The sequence below is a fragment of the Danio rerio genome, chromosome 16 (assembly GCF_049306965.1).
Source record: "Danio rerio strain Tuebingen ecotype United States chromosome 16, GRCz12tu, whole genome shotgun sequence".
NCBI classification, from domain to species: Eukaryota; Metazoa; Chordata; class Actinopteri; order Cypriniformes; family Danionidae; genus Danio; species Danio rerio.
In genome coordinates, this window is record NC_133191.1 from 10,147,995 (window position 1) to 10,166,866 (window position 18,872).

At 35.5% G+C, this 18,872-nt stretch overlaps 1 protein-coding gene across 1 annotated transcript; it reads left to right on the plus strand.

Moving 5' to 3' along the window:
* The first annotated feature begins 313 nt into the window (after nt 1-313).
* psmd4b (proteasome 26S subunit ubiquitin receptor, non-ATPase 4b) lies at nt 314-17,879 on the plus strand. The gene is given in 10 exon segments (NM_001017624.2): nt 314-352; nt 6,265-6,405; nt 6,516-6,630; nt 9,223-9,309; nt 9,425-9,493; nt 10,808-11,023; nt 11,102-11,210; nt 13,788-13,901; nt 13,997-14,064; nt 17,335-17,879. Coding segments are annotated over 10 exon segments (1,119 nt in total). The 5' UTR covers nt 314-326; the 3' UTR covers nt 17,509-17,879.
* The last annotated feature ends 993 nt before the right edge of the window (nt 17,880-18,872 follow it).

Consider the following 18,872-nt stretch of genomic DNA (forward strand, 5'->3'; position numbering starts at 1 on the left):
TCTACCATCATTCAGTATTTAGGTGATGTTCTTTCACTTTGTCTTTGTGATAAAAAAATAAATAAATTATTTCCTCACCACCTTTGAATTTTCACTCAGAAATGTCTAATGGAAGTAGAGAACATACATTACATGAATAATTAAGGTGTAAAAGGACGATTTTAACAAAAAAAAAATTTCTAATTGACTGGTGTTTATTGAATAGTAAGAGCACAAAATACATTTTGAACTACATTTCCCACAACCCCTTGTAGTTTTGCGCTAGTTTAACCAATGATCGGGTACTTGTTTTCTTACGTCACGTAGAGCGACAAAAAAATTTCAAGATGGTGCTTGAAAGTACTATGGTCTGGTAAGAAAAAATGACTTTATATTCTTAACAATCGATTTAGTTTGATAAACGTGATATGATATGAATATTACCCAAATATGTGCTCAAATGCTGTGTACTGGTGCAGAGAAAGGGGTTTTGTGAAGCGGTAGGACAGAAGTGCAGTTTTCCTTAGTCATGATGGAGCGTTCATCCTGGTAAAACAGTCTTTGTCTTGACATGATATCAGAGAACATCTTTGATTTATTTCCACAGTCTTTAGTTTGAAAGCTTGTAATTGCGATTGCTGTTTTTTGCGTTGTTATTTTTCCTGTCAAATAAACAACTTCACGCATGCTGAAGGCTACAGTTTGGATAGCGTTGTCAACCTTGCTATTAACAATTAAAAATTTAAATACTTTAATATTATTAATATTAATAATTTGTATGTATGTGTGTGTGTGTGTGTATATATATATATATATATATATATATATATATATATATATATATATATATATATATATATATGTATATATATATATATGTATGTGTGTGTGTGTGTGTGTGTGTGTGTGTGTGTGTGTGTATATATATATATATATATATATATATATATATATATATATATATATATATATATATATATATATAAATATATGGGATAAGATGGGCAAAAATACATTAAAATGTATTTTAAAATAAAATACCAAATAACGTTACATGTATTTTGATACACGTAAAACTTAGCAATCACAAGGGAGCATGATATTTCTTCACAAACCTTCAATCAATAGGCATATTTGATCAGTCCTTTCAACATTAAACTGACTTTCTCTTTCATTTTAGCATAACTTTTGTACAAATTTCAAATAGAAAGTCCTGCCTTGAAGATGATTTCTTTAATCACTGTAAAAACCATGTAATACAGATTTAGCCCTATCATACAACCGGCACAAGATGTGTTTGGTCTGATTTGTTGCTATTTTCAGACCAAAGCAACACTAATTTTTCCATTTTGCAACACGTTGTTTAAATAACAAATCAGTTCGCTCCACTTTGTGGACTCATACATGTGTCGGTTTATAAAGGAGGTGTATTAAGGCACAGTTGGCATGTTGTCCAGTGCAGAGCGTGTTAGTTGTGTGCCTTAAACGCATACACATTGCACATTATTCTCAAAACACACCCATAACTCATTAAGAGAATAAGCACAGCCCTGTTAGATTATACAATAGGATATAAATGAATTTTAGGATATTTAATTTGATGTTCTGAATTTCTTCATCTTGAAAATTTGAAACTGGATTTTTAAACTGGATATCTGCAGTCTATGAATTCAGAACACAAAAAAGTTTGTAAATACGTCTAAAAAAAATTCAGCCCTGAAAAATTCAGTTGTCTTACATTTCAGATGTTCAATTTTCAAGTTATGAAAATAAATTCAAATGAAGAAATTAAAATTCCAAACCATTTTTAAAGGCATATAATAATTCAGATTTATTAAATTACAATTATTGATAATTCAAATGAACACAATTCAAATTCAGATTGTTTTGGCATATTATTAGGTCCATACACACAGGCCGCTATATAAGGAGTGTGATTGAGCTGAAGCTTAACTAAAAACTTAAATGGCAAATCAAAACAAAATCGCAATATCTGAAAAAAAAATTGCAATTAGATGATTTCCCCAAATCGCACGGCCCTACAGTATACTCATTCCCCCAAGATTTATTCAGTTCTTCTTTAAACTGGAAGAGGCTCAGTTTACCCCCTTAATGAACATCAGTACACAGTCTTTAGATGTTTATTTCTTAAGTTCATCTGCATTTTCACCTGCAGCACTGAGACTGAGAATGTTCTAAAGGCTCCCCATCCTGTTCTTAAGGACTGATATTTTATTCCATCTCATTTCTTAAGCAAAAATGCTGATGCCATATTGTACACTATACTGCCATTATACGTTACCGGTCTTGTGCAGTGTACTATATTCAATGATTGTTGACTTTTGTTGTCATATGTCTGTTATTTTCTTTATGTGTGTGTTGCATAATTTCTATCCACACTCCAAGCATTAACGACCATCCTAATCAATTTTCTGTTTTTAATTTTCTGATCTCCAGCCAAGGCAAATAACTGAGAAAGCATCAATCAGAGGCCACATTTTTATGATGTCATCATGTAGACTTCTAACAAAGGATTTTACAGTTTTTTAAAATACAAAAATGCAAGACACTTAAGTATTTTGATATAAAATATTAACCCATTTTCATAAACCCCATCAAATACAAATGACAAAATACTATTTTGTATTTGAAATGCATATTTGAAAAAAATGTATCATAAATACTGCCCATCCCTGTATATGTGTGTGTGCGTTTGTGTGTGTGTATAGGAGAATTACCAACCTACATCACACTGGTTCAACGCGTATACCGGTTGCAAAAAAAGACCGCTTGCAATAGCAAACCTGTTATGTTGTGTTGTGCGACAGATGCCAAAATCAAAAGTCCAAAATAGAAAACTTAAATTTTACCATACACCACACTGCTTTTAATGCCAACCGCAGACATCTTTGGCTAACAGCCATCATAAGAGCTGAAAGGAGTGAGAACCTAATTAAAAATGCTGGACTCTGCAGCTCTCATTTCATATTGGGTAAGTTCACGCTATGCTAAATCACACACATTACTTCATTGAAAATGTAAAAATCTGCGTTCACATATCCTGCCCTACAGGTGCAGTTCGCTGTCAGAATGCAGTAGTTTTTCTTGTTGATTACCCAGGCCCTGTACAGCTCTGTCTTCTTACTTTGTCTTTGGCTAGGCAGAGCCTCTGTTTTTAGCACTACATAGTTTTTTAAAATCTGGTAATCATGGAACATTATGTCTTGCACATGACCACACAGAACAACATTGTAGGCATCCAAAGACTTGTAGGCCTTTAATTCTCTCTTTTAAAAACACTTAGAGTTTCCATGAGATAGTTGTATATTTGGAGCTAAATGCTGGGCCTTTTCGTCATATCCAAATATCCATTTGAAGGGTGCTATCGCAAATGGACCTGTCAGACGAACGCCGCTCAGTTTAGCATTCAGTTTGCAGAATAACTGTGCTTATAATACGCTTAAAGCATTATGTACATTTTATATATATATATATATATATATATATATATATATATATATATATATATTAGGGGTGTCAAAATTAATCGTTTCTTCGGTGCATCGCGATGCAGACGCGGACTTCGTATCGGTTCAGTAATAATCATAACCGGTTATTACTGATGTCATTTACCTCATATGCGCTCTGTCGCGAGGGAGGCGATCGCGAGTATTTACAATGTTTTAACTATTTAAAACTCATAAACTGTGCACAATTTCACTGTGTGTGTTTGCTAGATCAGTCTTTCACTGACATATACAACAATAGCCCCTAATTAACGGAGATCGCGAGAATGAAAGTAGCCTACTCCATTTCTCTCTTTCTCGCTCTCGCTTTCGCTCTGTCTCTGTCTCTCTCTCTTTCTTACACACACACACCCAGTGGCCCATTTGACCTGCTGGCGTGGCTTTTCTTCTCCTCTCGGCTGTTTTACAGCATTACGTTTGGATACAGAAACGAGCGCGTGTCTGCAGAGTTTTCTCCACCGTGTCTATCATGCATCAGCTGTGAGATCGTCGCTGCCGCTTATCAGTGTCACTTATCTGAAGAGCGCAGGACGCAAGAGCCAATAGCAACCGTTTTTGTTGAGGGTGTGACCAATCAAAGAGGTGTAAGAAAACTAGACAAGGATCAGAAATTGAGCTGGATGTTTACATTTGTTTATATTATTTGCTTAATGCTCGTTTTGTTTAAAGTTACAGTTTGTATATCTGACTGTTTGTATTGAACGACAAAATTGTATTACAAATAATATATAAATATAAATACATTCATACATTTTAATACAAGAACTGCTGCTGTGAAGAAAATATAAAACTGTGTATGGAAAGCATCGTCAATGCACCGTGATGCACCGAAATATCGAATTGAACCGAATCGATGGCATGATAATCATAACCGAACCGAACCGTGAGACTAGTGTAGGTTCACAGCTCTAATATATATATATATATATATATATATATATATATATATATATATATATATATATATATATTAGGGGTGTCAAAATTAATCGTTTCTTCGGTGCATCGCGATGCAGACGCGGACAATTCGTATCGGTTCAGTAATAATCATAACCGGTTATTACTGATGTCATTTACCTCATATGCGCTCTGTCGCGAGGGAGGCGATCGCGAGTATTTACAACGTTTTAACTATTTAAAACTCATAAACTGTGCACAATTTCACTGTGTGTGTTTGCTAGATCAGTCTTTCACTGACATATACAACAATAGCCCCTAATTAACGGAGATCGCGAGAATGAAAGTAGCCTACTCCATTTCTCTCTTTCTCGCTCTCGCTTTCGCTCTGTCTCTGTCTCTCTCTCTTTCTCACACACACACACCCAGTGGCCCATTTGACCTGCTGGCGTGGCTTTTCTTCTCCTCTCGGCTGTTTTACAGCATTACGTTTGGATACAGAAACGAGCGCGTGTCTGCAGAGTTTTCTCCACCGTGTCTATCATGCATCAGCTGTGAGATCGTCGCTGCCGCTTATCAGTGTCACTTATCTGAAGAGCGCAGCACGCAAGAGCCAATAGCAACCGTTTTTGTTGAGGGTGTGACCAATCAAAGAGGTGTAAGAAAACTAGACAAGGATCAGAAATTGAGCTGGATGTTTATATTTGTTTATATTATTTGCTTAATGCTCGTTTTGTTTAAAGTTCCAGTTTGTATATCTGACTGTATTGAACGACAAAATTGTATTACAAATAATATATAAATATAAATACATTCATACATTTTAATACAAGAACTGCTGCTGTGAAGAAAATATAAAACTGTGTATGGAAAGCAACGTCAATGCACCGTGATGCACCGAAATATCGAATTGAACCGAATCGATGGCATGATAATCATAACCGCACCGAACCGTGAGACTAGTGTAGGTTCACAGCTCTAATATTTACAGCCGGCAGCTAGCTCTCTGCAACTCTCACATGGTCGCCCACTGAAGCTAAGCAGGGCTGCGCCTGGTCAGTACCTGGATGGGAGACCACATGGGAAAGCTAGGTTGCTGCCGGAAGTGGTGTTAGTGAGGCCAGCAGGGGGTGCCCAACCTGCGGTCTGTGTGGGTCCTAATACCCCAGTATAGTGACGGGGACGCTATACTGCTCAGTGAGCGCCGTCTTTCGGATGAGACGTTAAACGGAGGTCCTGACTCTCTGTGGTCGTTAAAAATCCCAGGATGTCCTTCGAAAAGAGTACGGGTTTAACCCCGGCATCCTGGCCAAATCTGCCCACTAGCCTTTGTCCATCATGGCCTCCTAACCATCCCCATATTCAATTGGCTGCATCACTGTCTCCTCTCCACCAATCAGCTGGTGTGTGGTGTGTGGTCTGGCGCAAAAATTGCTGCCGTCGCGTCATCCAGGTGGATGCTGCACACTGGTGGTAGATGAGGAGATTTCCCCCACTGTGTAAAGCGCTTTGAGTGCCCAGAAAAGCTCTATATAAATGCAAGGAATTATTATTATTATTATTATTATTAATTATAATTATTATATATATATATATATATATATATATATATATATAATATGTGATCAATATAACTTATCTCTAATACAACAACAAACTCTGTACCACATCTGATGTCATTCCCTCGCTGAAAATGCTAGCGCTCCTGTTTTTTTTTTTTTTTGCACCCTCGCTGCATGCGCATCTTGAATGTTTACAAACATGGTAATTCATCTATATATGTGTGTGTGTGTGTGTGTGTGTATGTTAAATGTAGAATTTGATCATTTGCATGATCATTTACATATTTCTTAATTTCTAGTGTGGACAACAGTGAATATATGCGCAATGGAGACTTCTTACCTACCAGACTTCAGGCCCAGCAAGATGCTGTTAACATTATCTGTCATTCGAAAACTCGAAGTAACCCAGAAAACAACGTGGGACTCATCACTATGGCCAAGTATGACAAAGATTTATAGACGTATACTTTGCTTACAGATACAATGTGCAATCGTTGTATGTAATAAAAGCAAGTGTATAGAATTAGCTCAACTGTGTGTGTTTTTTTAGTAACTGTGAGGTCCTGACCACACTGACCCCTGACACGGGCAGGATCCTGTCAAAGCTTCATGCTGTTCAGCCCAGAGGAGTCATCAGCTTCTGTACAGGCATCAGAGTGGCACATGTGAGAAATAATATTATTTTTAAAAATGTTTTGCTTAACATGTTCAATGAAACTTTGGAATCTGCATCAGATCTGGTCCGATTTTTATGCGGCTCAAGTGGCTCAATTTTTATTAAAATTGAGGGCCGCTGTAGGGCAAACCATTTGACCCAGAGTCACCAAAATTTACAGTTGAAGTCAAAATTATTAGCCCCCCTGAATTATTAGCACCCCTGTTTATTTTTCACCAATTTCTGTTTAATGGAGGGAAAAAAATTCAGCACATTTCTAATCATAATAGTTTTAAAAACTTATTTCTAACAACTGATTTATTTGATCTTTGCCATGATGACAGTAAATAATATTTGACTAGATATTTTTAAAGACACTTCTGTACAGCTTTAAGTGACATTTAAAGGCTTAACTAGGTTAATTAGGTTAACTAGGCAGGTTAGAGTAATTAGGCAAGTTATTGTATAATGATGTTTTGTTCTGTAGATTATCGAAAAAAAACTAGCTTAAAGGGGCTAACTAGCTTTTTTTAAATTAATAACTGCTTTTATTCTAGCAGAAATAAAACAAATAAGACTTACTCCAGAAGAAAAAAATATTATCAGACATGCTGTAAAAATTTCTGACTTCAACTGTAGATCAGCTCGACCATCTTTGATACTTAAGGTTGGCGCTCAACCAAACAGGAAGTCAGCTATTCCCATCATTTCACATAAAAAACATGCTCAGAAACATAACAATTCATCTGACGGCCACCAAATTCATTCCGCTTGAAGTCAAGACATTGAGGATGCTAAATTGTCAATAAAATAAAAAAAAACTCAATCAATAAAAATGTTAAGCAATTGGAAACAGAATAGGTGTAATAACCTCTGCATAAAGACACTGGGTTCTTCTAAATTCTTGTTTTGTGCATCCTCATTTCCTTTCTTTGCATCTTGGCTCCAACTCCTTCAGGATGCAATGACAGGACACAAGGAAAAGATGTGAAGATGGAGGAATTGAATCAAGTGAAATCATATATTCTCACTTTCTTTAAGTTAATTTCAATGTATCATTATTTAATGAATACTCTACACCAGTGGTGCTCAAACCTGTTCCTGGAGATCGACCTTGCTGCAAATTTCAGCTCCAAACCTGATCAAACATACCTGAACCAATCAATTAGGACATGAACAGCACTTGATAATTACAGACAGGTGTGTTTGATATGAAGGAAGGTAGATCTCCAGGAACAGGGTTGGTCACGCCTGCTCTACACAATTTGATTTTGCCTGCATGTCAGGATATTAAGGATAACATTAGAGATGATAATTAATTCCCTGCTAAAAAAATCCAGCTTAAACCAGCCTAAGCTGGTTTTAGCTGGTTGATCAGCCTGGTTTTAGAGGGGTTTTGGCCATTTCCAGGCTGGTTTCCAGCCATTTCCAGCCTGGTCTTAGCTGGTCAGGCTGGAAAATGACCAGCCAAATCCAGCTAAAACCAGCTTGACCAGCCTGGTTTAAGCTGGATATAGCTGGTTTTGGCTGGACTCCCAGCTTGGCTAGGCTGGTCAAGCTGGTTTTAGCTGGTCATCTTCCAGCCTGACCCGCTAAGACCAGGCTGGAAATGGCTGGAAACCAGCCTGGAAGTGACCAAAATCCCTTTAAAACCAGCCTGGTCGACCAGCTAAAACCAGCCAACCAGCCTAAGCTGGTTTAAGCTGGATTTTTCAGCAGGGTTAATATTTAATTGAATTAATATTTTAATAAATTGTTATTATTACAAAGAATTACAGTTATAACTTGCTGTTTATTTGTGCTGAAATGTACATTATTCATTGCATTTAAAGCCACTGTGAAACGTATTTCACAAACACAATAACGTAATGCTTAATATTCACATTTTTGTGGTTTGTATACTCTGCTGTAGTAATTAGTTATAAGGATTATATTTAATCAATCAAACTTTCACTCTCTAGGAAGCCTCCTCTCTACACTACTTGTAAAGAAAAATGTAATTCATGTCAAATTGTCAGCATGATGCAAAGACATTCAGCATCTCAAATTGCCAAAAATTTTGGATATCTTGAATGGTCTTACCGTAAAAAACCAAGCTGTTATCTTTAATTCAACCTGAAAGATGAAGGCTGCAATACTTAGATTGTCCCCTATATGAGGTCATAGGACAATAGTGTTCAGTGTCCAGTGTTCAACATCATATAATCCTTTAGAAATCATTCAGATGTCATTTTCTTATTACAATTATTAGTGTTAAAACTGTTGTAGAAACTATGATAAAATACTATTAAATTATTTATTATCATATTGTATCCATTAAGGAGCCCTGCACAGTTACATTGTCACTGCTTGCACAAAAGTGCATTTAAAAAAGTGATAAATAAAAACATGAGCATTTTTAAATTGCTAAAAAAGAGAGATTACTGCCAAGTTGAACTTTTGTGCCTCTGATGCTTTGTGTTTGTGAAGCCACAGAGGTATTGAAACCATGAACGCTTGACCCTATTAATGCTGCTTGCAGTTTAAATTACTTAAATGTTATTTTATTGGCCCATGCTAGCTCATCATACTTCTTATTTTCTCTGTTTTCTTTGTTTTACAGCTGGCTTTGAAACACAGACAGGGAAAGAACCATAAGATGAGGATCATTGCCTTTGTGGGAAGCCCTGTGGAGGACCAGGAGAAAGATGTGAGTTCTTGATATCTTTAGTGTAAAACACGCTCTATATGAGTCTGCATTTACAAAAACTTAACACACCTTATTATTGATCTGCCTGTTTGTTCCTCTTTCTTCTCTCACTCAGTTGGTGAAGATGGCAAAACGTTTGAAGAAGGAAAAAGTCAGCGTTGACATCATTAACTTTGGAGAAGAGGTGAACATTTAGGGCTCTATTTTGACGGTCCATGCGCAGAGCGCAGAACGCAGGGCGCAAACGCTTTCAGGGCGTGTCAGAACGCATTTTTTGCTAATTTACTTACGGGAAAATGCGCTTTGCGCCAAGGCGTATGGGCTAAAAGGGTTGAGTTTATTTTCTTAATGAGTGTTTTGAGAATAAACCAGTTAGAGTCTCATCTCCCATTCCCTTTAAGACCTAGCTGCGTCGCGCCAAGAGCGCATTCGCTATTTACAGGATGCAAAGTAAGTCTAAGTGGAAAAAATGAGCATTTCACAAGCAAACATTTAACAGTTTATTTTAACAGAAAACTGTTAAACAGAGCATCTACTGCGTAAGAATGAGAGATAATCGATCTACTTTCACATTCACTCTTGGATAGGGAAACCTTTACGCACAGACATCAATTAGCCTATACATAATAAAATTGCGTTTGTTAAGCGCAAATATTCGTTTCAAAACTATTTCTAAATTCAGTTCTAATTTCCAGCAAACGAATAAATGAACAATAATGACCAAGTGTGGTCAAAATACTGAGTTATTTCCAAATGCACCTGCCATGCCCCATATGGTCTAAAACCTGACAGGTGGGCAAATCTAAGCTTGTTTTAATAAAACAAATATAAATATGGATATAATAAATAATACTGCTAATAATAATAACATTATACAAAAGCAAATTGTTATGAATGAACTGAAAAAGCCTCCCGAGATGAAGAAGACATAAAAGCAGTGATTTTTCATATTTATGTAGGCTAGAAAATAATATGTTTTGTAATATTTTAATCCTTTATATTTATATCCTATATCTATTCTTATTATATCCTATATATATCCTTAATATTAAATTTTTTTATATGTAAAGATATTTGCCTATTGCTCTCTTGTGCGTATTAAGCAGTGCGTAAGCGAGGCGCAACTGCGCCGGAGTTTAGACCAGGTTAGTTTTGGTCTAATGAAAAATCTATTATAGTTTCTCAAAATAGCGACTCGCCAGCAGTCCGCCTCAGAACGCCTTCCTTTTTAGACCAGAACGCCTATGGGCGCACAAATGAACGCTAATGCATTTGCTATTTAAACAGCGTAGCGCAACGCCTCAAAACGACTCTTGCGCCAAGCTGAAACTACCAAAAGACTATTGCACCGCGTCTTGCGCCCCACTGTGCCGGGTGTATGATAGGGCCCTTAATCTTCAGGAATGCAGATTTATACACTCCTTCGGAATTTGTCTCTCTTCATCCATGTCATTTTGCTCTCTGCTCTATTTAATTTTGTGCCCTTTTACATTTGTAGGAGGTCAACACAGAGAAACTGACTGTGTTTGTGAACACCCTGAATGGAAAGGAGGGTGTGGGTTCTCACCTGGTCACGGTTCCTCCTGGCCCAAGCCTGGCAGATGCACTGCTATCATCTCCTATCATGGCTGGAGAGGGTGGCACTATTATGGGCCTTGGTGCCAGTGATTTTGAGTTTGGAGTGGACCCAAGCGCAGACCCTGAGCTTGCTCTGGTGAGTAGAGTAGCACACATTGTTTTTTTTTGTTTTTTTTATATTTTCATGTAATCAACTTTTCTGTTTGTGTTCCAGGCTTTGCGTGTGTCGATGGAGGAGCAGAGACAAAGGCAGGAGGAAGAGGCTCGGAGGGCAGCAGTGGCTTCAGCTGCAGATGCTGGAGTCTCATCTCCTACTGCAGATGGTAAGAGAAGTGGCCAGCATTTTATTGAAGGCTAGATGAAGTTTATAAACGTCTAGAGATTACTCAAGGCTGATTTATACTTTATCTGGATCTGCAGCATGAGACTCTGCAGTTGCAGATTGTGTAGGCTTTTTTATTTGACATGCTTGCCGTTGTACTATTATTTGTAACAATCTGGGGAGACTCAGTCATTTTCATCATAAAACTGTAGTAAAGAAGTCAGCACGTGAAGTTAATTAAGTTTATCAAGTTAATTAAGTTTAAATCACAGGATCTGCAGTGTCATGTTGGGAATAATATAATATGACCTAATCTTATCAATTCTAATAGTCTGAAAGATTGTCATTTGTATGTGTTTTAAAGGCCTGTGCCTGTAGATTACAAACAACTTTGAATCATTTTGGCAAAAGAAATGAGAAACTTTGCACTTTAACAGATTAGTTGTTAATTTATAAAAGGAAGACTTTACAGTGTTATTTTACATTTTTGTGTTTCTGAACCTCAATGTTGTTAGACTCCACAGAAAACCATGAAACACTTTTCTTTTTTAAATCGAAATTTCTTTTTAAATCTTTTTTCGTTTTCATCTGTGCTTTGCACCCCCTTACAAAATCATCTCAGTCAATGTAAAGTTGTGAATTGTTTTCAAATAGTTACTCAAGTCATTCTGTGGAGTCATATGCATATTGCAATATAAACAGTTCATCCAGAAAGTATTTATAGCGCTTCACTTTTTCCAAATTTTTAGTTTTTATGTTTTTATGTTACTACAATTTATTTTCTCAAAATTATATACACAATACCCCATAATGACAATGTGAAAAAATAGTTTTTGAAATTGTTGCAAATAAAAAAAAAAAAAAAAAAAACACATGTAGATAAGTATTCACAGCGTTTGCCGTGAAGCTCTAAATTGATCACAGGTACATTCTGTTTCCACTGATCATTTTTGAGATGTTTCAGCAGCTTTATTGGAGTTCACCTGTGGTAAATTCAGTTGACTGGACATGATTTAAAAAGGCATACACCTGTCTATATAAAGTCCCAGGGTTGACAGTGCATGTCAAAACACAAACCAAGCATGAAGACAAAGGAATTGTCTGTAGACCACCAGGACAGGATTGTCTCGCGGCACAAAGCTGGTAAAGGTTGCAAAAAAATTTCCTCTGCTCTGAAAGTTCCAATGAGCACAGCGGCCTTCATCATCCGTAAGTGGAAGATGATTTGAACCACCAGGACTCTTCCTAGTGCTGGCCGGCCATCTAAGCTGAGTTATCGGGGCAAAAGGGCCTTAGTCAGGAAGGTCATCAATAACCCGATGGTCACTCTGTCTGAGCTCCAGCGTTCTTCTGTAGAGAGAGGAGAACCTTACAGAAGGACAACCATCTGTGCAGCAATCCACCAATCAGGTCTTTATGGTAGAGTGGCCAGACGGAAGACACTCCCCACCTGGAATTTGCCAAAAGGCATCTGAAGGACTCTCAGATCATAAGAAACAAAATTCTCTGGTCTGATGAAACTAAAATCGGAACTCTTTGGAGTGACTGTCAGGCGTTACGTTTGGAGAACACCAGGCACCGCTCATCACCAGGCTAATACCATCCCTACAGTGAAGCATGGTGGTGGTGGCATCCTGTTGTAGGGATGCTTTTCAGCTGCAGGAACTAGAAGACTAGTCAGGATAGAGGGAAGGATGAATGCAGCAATGTACAGACACATCCTGCTTACTTTCTGGATCCACTGTCACAAAAAAAAAAAATTGTATTGGCAGTTTTTTTTTTTTTTTTTTTCAAAGTCATGCAGCCCCAATGAACAGCTGTTTACACGTAAATGGATTAACACTGTTGCTTTAATGTTTCTAAAATCACAGGTTTGCCAATTTCACTTTTGAAAAGGAATGAAAGTGTTGCATGCCAAAAAATACTCAAATAGATTTCTGTTTGATGCACTTCAATGTAAGCCCATTCATGCCTCTTATTTTCTTTCTACTTGCTTTTATTAGTTCTTACATTTCGGAAATGCAGCAGAACACAACATTTAGATAAATATTGTTTTACTTTTTGTTTGATTTAAAGTGAAATGAGAGGTCAAGTGGAAGGTAGTGTGAATAAACGCTGTATAGGTTTGCTTGATCTGCTTGCATACAAATGCAATTGAAGTCACAGTGCCAGGCACTTCCTTCCATCTGTAGACAACAAATTGTGTTAATGTCATTTAAAGGACAAATATGTTGTGTTCTGCATCTGACATTTTAAGACTGTTTTATGTTTAGAAGGAAGAAACACGGTTTATAAGAGTCAGATTAAAAGACGCAAACCAAGACTGTTCAGTTATGAAAATTAAAATAAAAAAGGTCTGCACATTCCCCAACAGTGGACAGAGGGGTCAGAAGTAGCAGCATTCAACACATTATCAATCCTAAAAAAACAAATTTTTTATTTTTTATTTTTTTGGAAATATGACGAAGTTAAGTAATGTGACCTTACTCCGAGCTTATAACTGTAAAGTGAAAGTGAATTGAATATGCGTGTGTATGTTTTATTTATTGTGACCTGATGTCTCCTGCATTTGTGTTAGAGTCTGAAAATGCCCTGTTGAAGATGTCGACAGCTCCAGCTCTGCCTGATTTCAGCCGCATGACAGAAGATGAACAGATCGCATACGCCCTTCAGATGTCCATGCAAGGAGGAGGTCAGTCTTACTGTCATTTCCATTATTGTTTTTCTTACTCCTTTTTTCTGCCCTTTTGCAGTTTTGTTTACAGCAATGTTTTTCTTTGAGCACAGAATTTGGTGGTTCAGAGGCCATGGATGTAGATACAGCAGCTGCAGCAGCAGAGAGTGAAGCTCCTAAGGTGCGTTTCCCAGCCCATTTTTTTTTAACCTCCTGCTTTGCTTTCAGAACTGATATCAGAATGTTGCACTACACATCTGGACTTTAGCTGCTGACAAAATCTCCTTGTTTATTGCACACAGAAATGATCAGGATCCAGAATGATTGCCTTGCTTTGTATAATTGATATTTTATACTGTATTCTGTTTTTGTTTTTATGTTAACTTCTATTAATTGTAAAGCCCAGTATCAAGAGACCGCAGGGGAGGGGCGTGGGTTTTTTTTTTTAATTGATATGTTTCATTATATAGGTTTTTCAGCCTGTATGTTTTGTTAACAATTAATAAAAAAGAAAAAAATGAAAAAAAAGAATGTTGCACTACACACAGACATGTTGTTTGATTAATTGAAAGAAACCGTGTATTTTTCTTTTTCATTGTTTAGAACCTATTTAATTTATTGTGACTAACCCCTTGAGATGCTCCATCTCGTTTTCACGTTGGTCCCGCAGCGCATCACAAACACATAACAAAAGACAACGAAAGACAAATGACCATAACAAGACAACAAAACACAAGCATAAATGAAGAAAAAAGGCATCAAGATTGTCAAGAAACCATAGTTACTGAATCATAATCAATAACATTTTCAAGAGAAAAAAAAACATGTGCGATCCAAAGTAAAACTTGACAATAAAGTTTTCTTAAGCATCTTAAATGATGTAATGGATAAAAAGCTCTTTCATCAGTAGTCTTATAAAACGATACAACTGAAATTGCAACAAAACAGAAATGCTGAAACATTAGACGAAATTAGATTTGCCTGTACTGAAGGAAATACCACTGTTATGTTTTAGTCTTTGGTTCTGTTGAAGTAAAGTGCTCGTGTATCTTTTGTCAGCTTTGCTTGAAAATCAGCACAGGTTTCAAGACTATATTTGTAGTGTAAACACACCTTCAGCACTCATGGACATTTGCTTAAAGGGTTGGTTCACAGTTGGTTCACCCAAAAATGAAAATTCTCACCGTCATGTTGTTCAATTCTCCTGAAACCTTGGTTTATCTTCAGAACACAAATTGAGATATCTTAGATCAAATCTGAGAACTCTCTGATCCGCCATAGACAGACAGCAACAAAAGTCCCGTAAAGGATCTAAAAACATGGGCAAAATCAGCCTGAACTCATGAGAAAACCTAAGTATTTTACGTTTTGCCAGTTTAGTGGCTAATTCAGACGAATTCGTACGTGTTTAGTCATACGAAATTGTACGATTTTAAAAAGGAGGTGTGGCACCTAACTCCACCTGTAAACCCAATTGTCATTGGGAGATGAGCAAATCGTACTAAATTGTATGAATTAAATTGTATGAATTCATACAAATTAGCCACTAAATCAAAAAGTTACGAGTTGCCGTGAGATTGTGTTGGGCAAAACATGACTTCAGTGATTTAACTGTAACCATTTAAACTCCAAGAACAATTAAGTGTGCCAAAAGAACTGCAAAAACGGTTTGTTTAGCCAAAGTCTTCTGCATAAGATCAAGACGTGCACCCTGACCTGACGTTCAAGAGAAGACATTGGCAAATAAAGGCATTTGTTTTTGATGAATGTAGGTCTTGGGAGATTTTAATGTCACTAGGGATAGTAATTAAGAACAGATTTTAAAATTTTGGGTGAACTAACTGCTTAAAGGCCATTTATAATATTCTCAGACAACAATTTTTTATCTGCAGTGACACTTTTAAAAAGATTTCTTTAAATAAGGTATCCTCGGGGTCCTAAACTCTTAAATGTCTTAAATATCAAAAGCAAAATTTTAGTTCTTAAAAGTCTTAAATCTACTCAAATGTTGTGTTGTAGGTCTTAAGTCTTTTTTTTAAACTGATCTTAATTTTTCTTTGTTCATGTATAGCTCCCCAATCTGACCATTAACACCCATACAATCACCAACAATCATATCTCAATAAATATTTTTATTTAAAAAATAGCATTTAATTACTTTCCCTACAGTAAGGTTTGCTAAAAGTCTCCATTTATTTACTGCTGAGGATAATAACCTGAGCTATATTTTTAAATAATAAGTTATTATTATTGTAGACTGAATTATTGACAGCTGTTTTGTTCTGTTCTTGGTAAGGGTTATGGGGTTTGTGAATGGATGTATTTGATTATTATTATTGTTTTTGTATTATTGAATGTATTACATTTTAGGCATTTTTTGATAGGGTAAGTGAAAATCTTTTCTAACTGGGATATTTGAAAAACAGTCCTTAGCGTTTAGCCCTGTATACGTCTAACATTTCATAATGTCTTAAAAAGTCTTAAATTTAATTTGGTGAAATCTGCAGAAACCCTGTTAAAGAATTGGAGCATTTTTATCGAAAGTAAATATTTAAAAAAATGCCTGTTTATAAGAAAATATTCCTTTTTTTAATATTTAGTTTTATTAATTGTTATTTGTTTTTTTATTGTTTTGGAAATGTTTAGCCATGAAATTTGTCTATATTAATGTATCTAATATTTCCCTTAAACAGCCATTGAAGTTGATACGGCAATACGTTTTCTCTCTCCTGTTAAGGAAATGCAGGACCCATGATTCTGCAAAAAAAGTTTATATCAATCAGAGATGCTTTTTACTCCCATGATGCATTGCAAATGGCATGATAGTCAGCTTCCCTGTGCTATATTTAAAATACTTTCTTTCTTTTTTTTGTAAATAAATAAAAGCTCAGTGATACTGCAGTATTTTAATTACTGACTTTAGTATTTTAAATAAATGTATTTACATGTATATACATTATATCATATTATTTTGAAGCTCAAATTGAAAATCAGCATGGGGAAGAAATGGAACTTTGTCAAAACAGAGGAGGAAGAGTTAACATCAGTGATATTTCTCTTAGTAAGAAACTAAAGCCAAAGGGAATATTTCAGGCATCTTTTTACCATCATTAGCTGTGTTATATTAGCCATCCAAAAATGCAAATTAACTTTTGTGCGAAACTAAAAAAACAAAATCACATCACCTTTTTTAATGCGCATGCTGGAATTTGTTGTGTAAAAGTGTTTTCTTTGCAGTTTATGTGCATCTTTTCTTATCGCATAAAGTGTTTCCTACTTGGTTATGCGTATGTTTATTATGCGCATTTTCAAAATGTTATGTGCATCTTGGCATTTCCATCAACAATTTTTTTATGCGCAAATCCAAAATGCACATAAAATAGGTGGATGGAAATGTAGTTATTTAAAGCTTGGGTCAAAGGTATTAAAATGTTTGTGTTGTGTTGTGTAGGAGGATGAGGAGGATTACGATGTGATGCAGGATCCAGAGTTTTTGCAGAGTGTGCTTGAGAACCTACCAGGTGTCGACCCCAATAACGAAGCCATTCGTAATGCCATGGGCTCGCTGGCGTCTCAGAACAGAACTAAACCACCTGAGGGCAAGAAAGAGGATGAGAAGAAATAGAGGAAGATGTTAGAGAGAGGAACAACAGAACAGACTAATAACAAATACTTCTGAAAGAAAACAAATATCCATAAACACTTACCTGTAACGATGAATAAGCATTTTCATTTGTCTGTCTTAAGTTTCATCAAGTAGCATCTGATCTGTAACATATTTGATGGAGCAGAGAATAACCACGTGACGCTACTTAAAATAGTAGTGCTCTCTTCAGTGTTTCTTTGTTAGATGGGTTATTTTAAGCGACCCAGCTATAATTTCTCTTTAATTTCTCTTGTGTTTTCGGTTAACATCTTGTAAAAGTTTCTTTGCTCATTTTGTATCACTGTTTTCAGTTCCTTTTGTAATAAAGGGCTTTCCTATGGTTGAGGGTATCTAAAAAAGGTGGTGATTTATTTATTTAATTATACTAAAGTTTATAAACATCACTGGAGTTGTGGGACAGACCCTTTAATTTTTTTTTGTTGTTCAAAAAGGTGGTAAATATGATTCTCAGTTTACACTACCTGACAAAAGTCTTGTCACCTATCCAAGTTTTAGGAGCAAAAAATAAAAACGTAACTTGATCATTTTGATATCCAAAGTGGCTTATATGAAAGGCAAAAGGCAAAAAATCTAGTAATTATTTATTAGTACAGTATAGAATATAAGGCATGGTTCGGCCCACACAGAATCTGTGTGTGCAGATTTCCGCAGATTTTAGCCCATGATTGAGTCTAATAATTTACTTGTGTAAATGTGTGCAAATTTATATTTATTTATTTTATTTTAGTAATATTATTGACTAACATAAAAATGTTGATATGATTTAATTCCAATACAGTTTGTAATGTAGTATGTTCTGTCTTTTGGTAGATATATTATACAAAAGACTTGCTTTGCTTACTAAGTGGATCTAATTGGATTTGCATTGTAAACATTAAATAAAAGTTAAAAAGGTATTATTTTATATTAAACAGCAATATATATATAATTATATATATATATATATATATATATATATATATAAATATATATATACACTGAAAAAAGTGTTGCATGCAGAACTGTTGCAAACAATTTGTTTGTGTTGAATTTAAACAAACAAATTAAGTTTAGTAATGTTCAACTTAATTTGTTTGTTTAAATTCAGCCCACAAAAAATGTTTACAACCTCTTAACGTAAAGAAATTGGGTAAATCCAAGGAATCATCTTTAAATCATTTTTTTCAGTGTATATATATATATATATAAATATATATATATATATATATATATATATATATATATATATATATATATATATATATATATATATATATATAATCATTCCACATAAATCAGCAAATTTTTTCTACAAAATTCTTTGCAGAAATAGCAAAAAAATG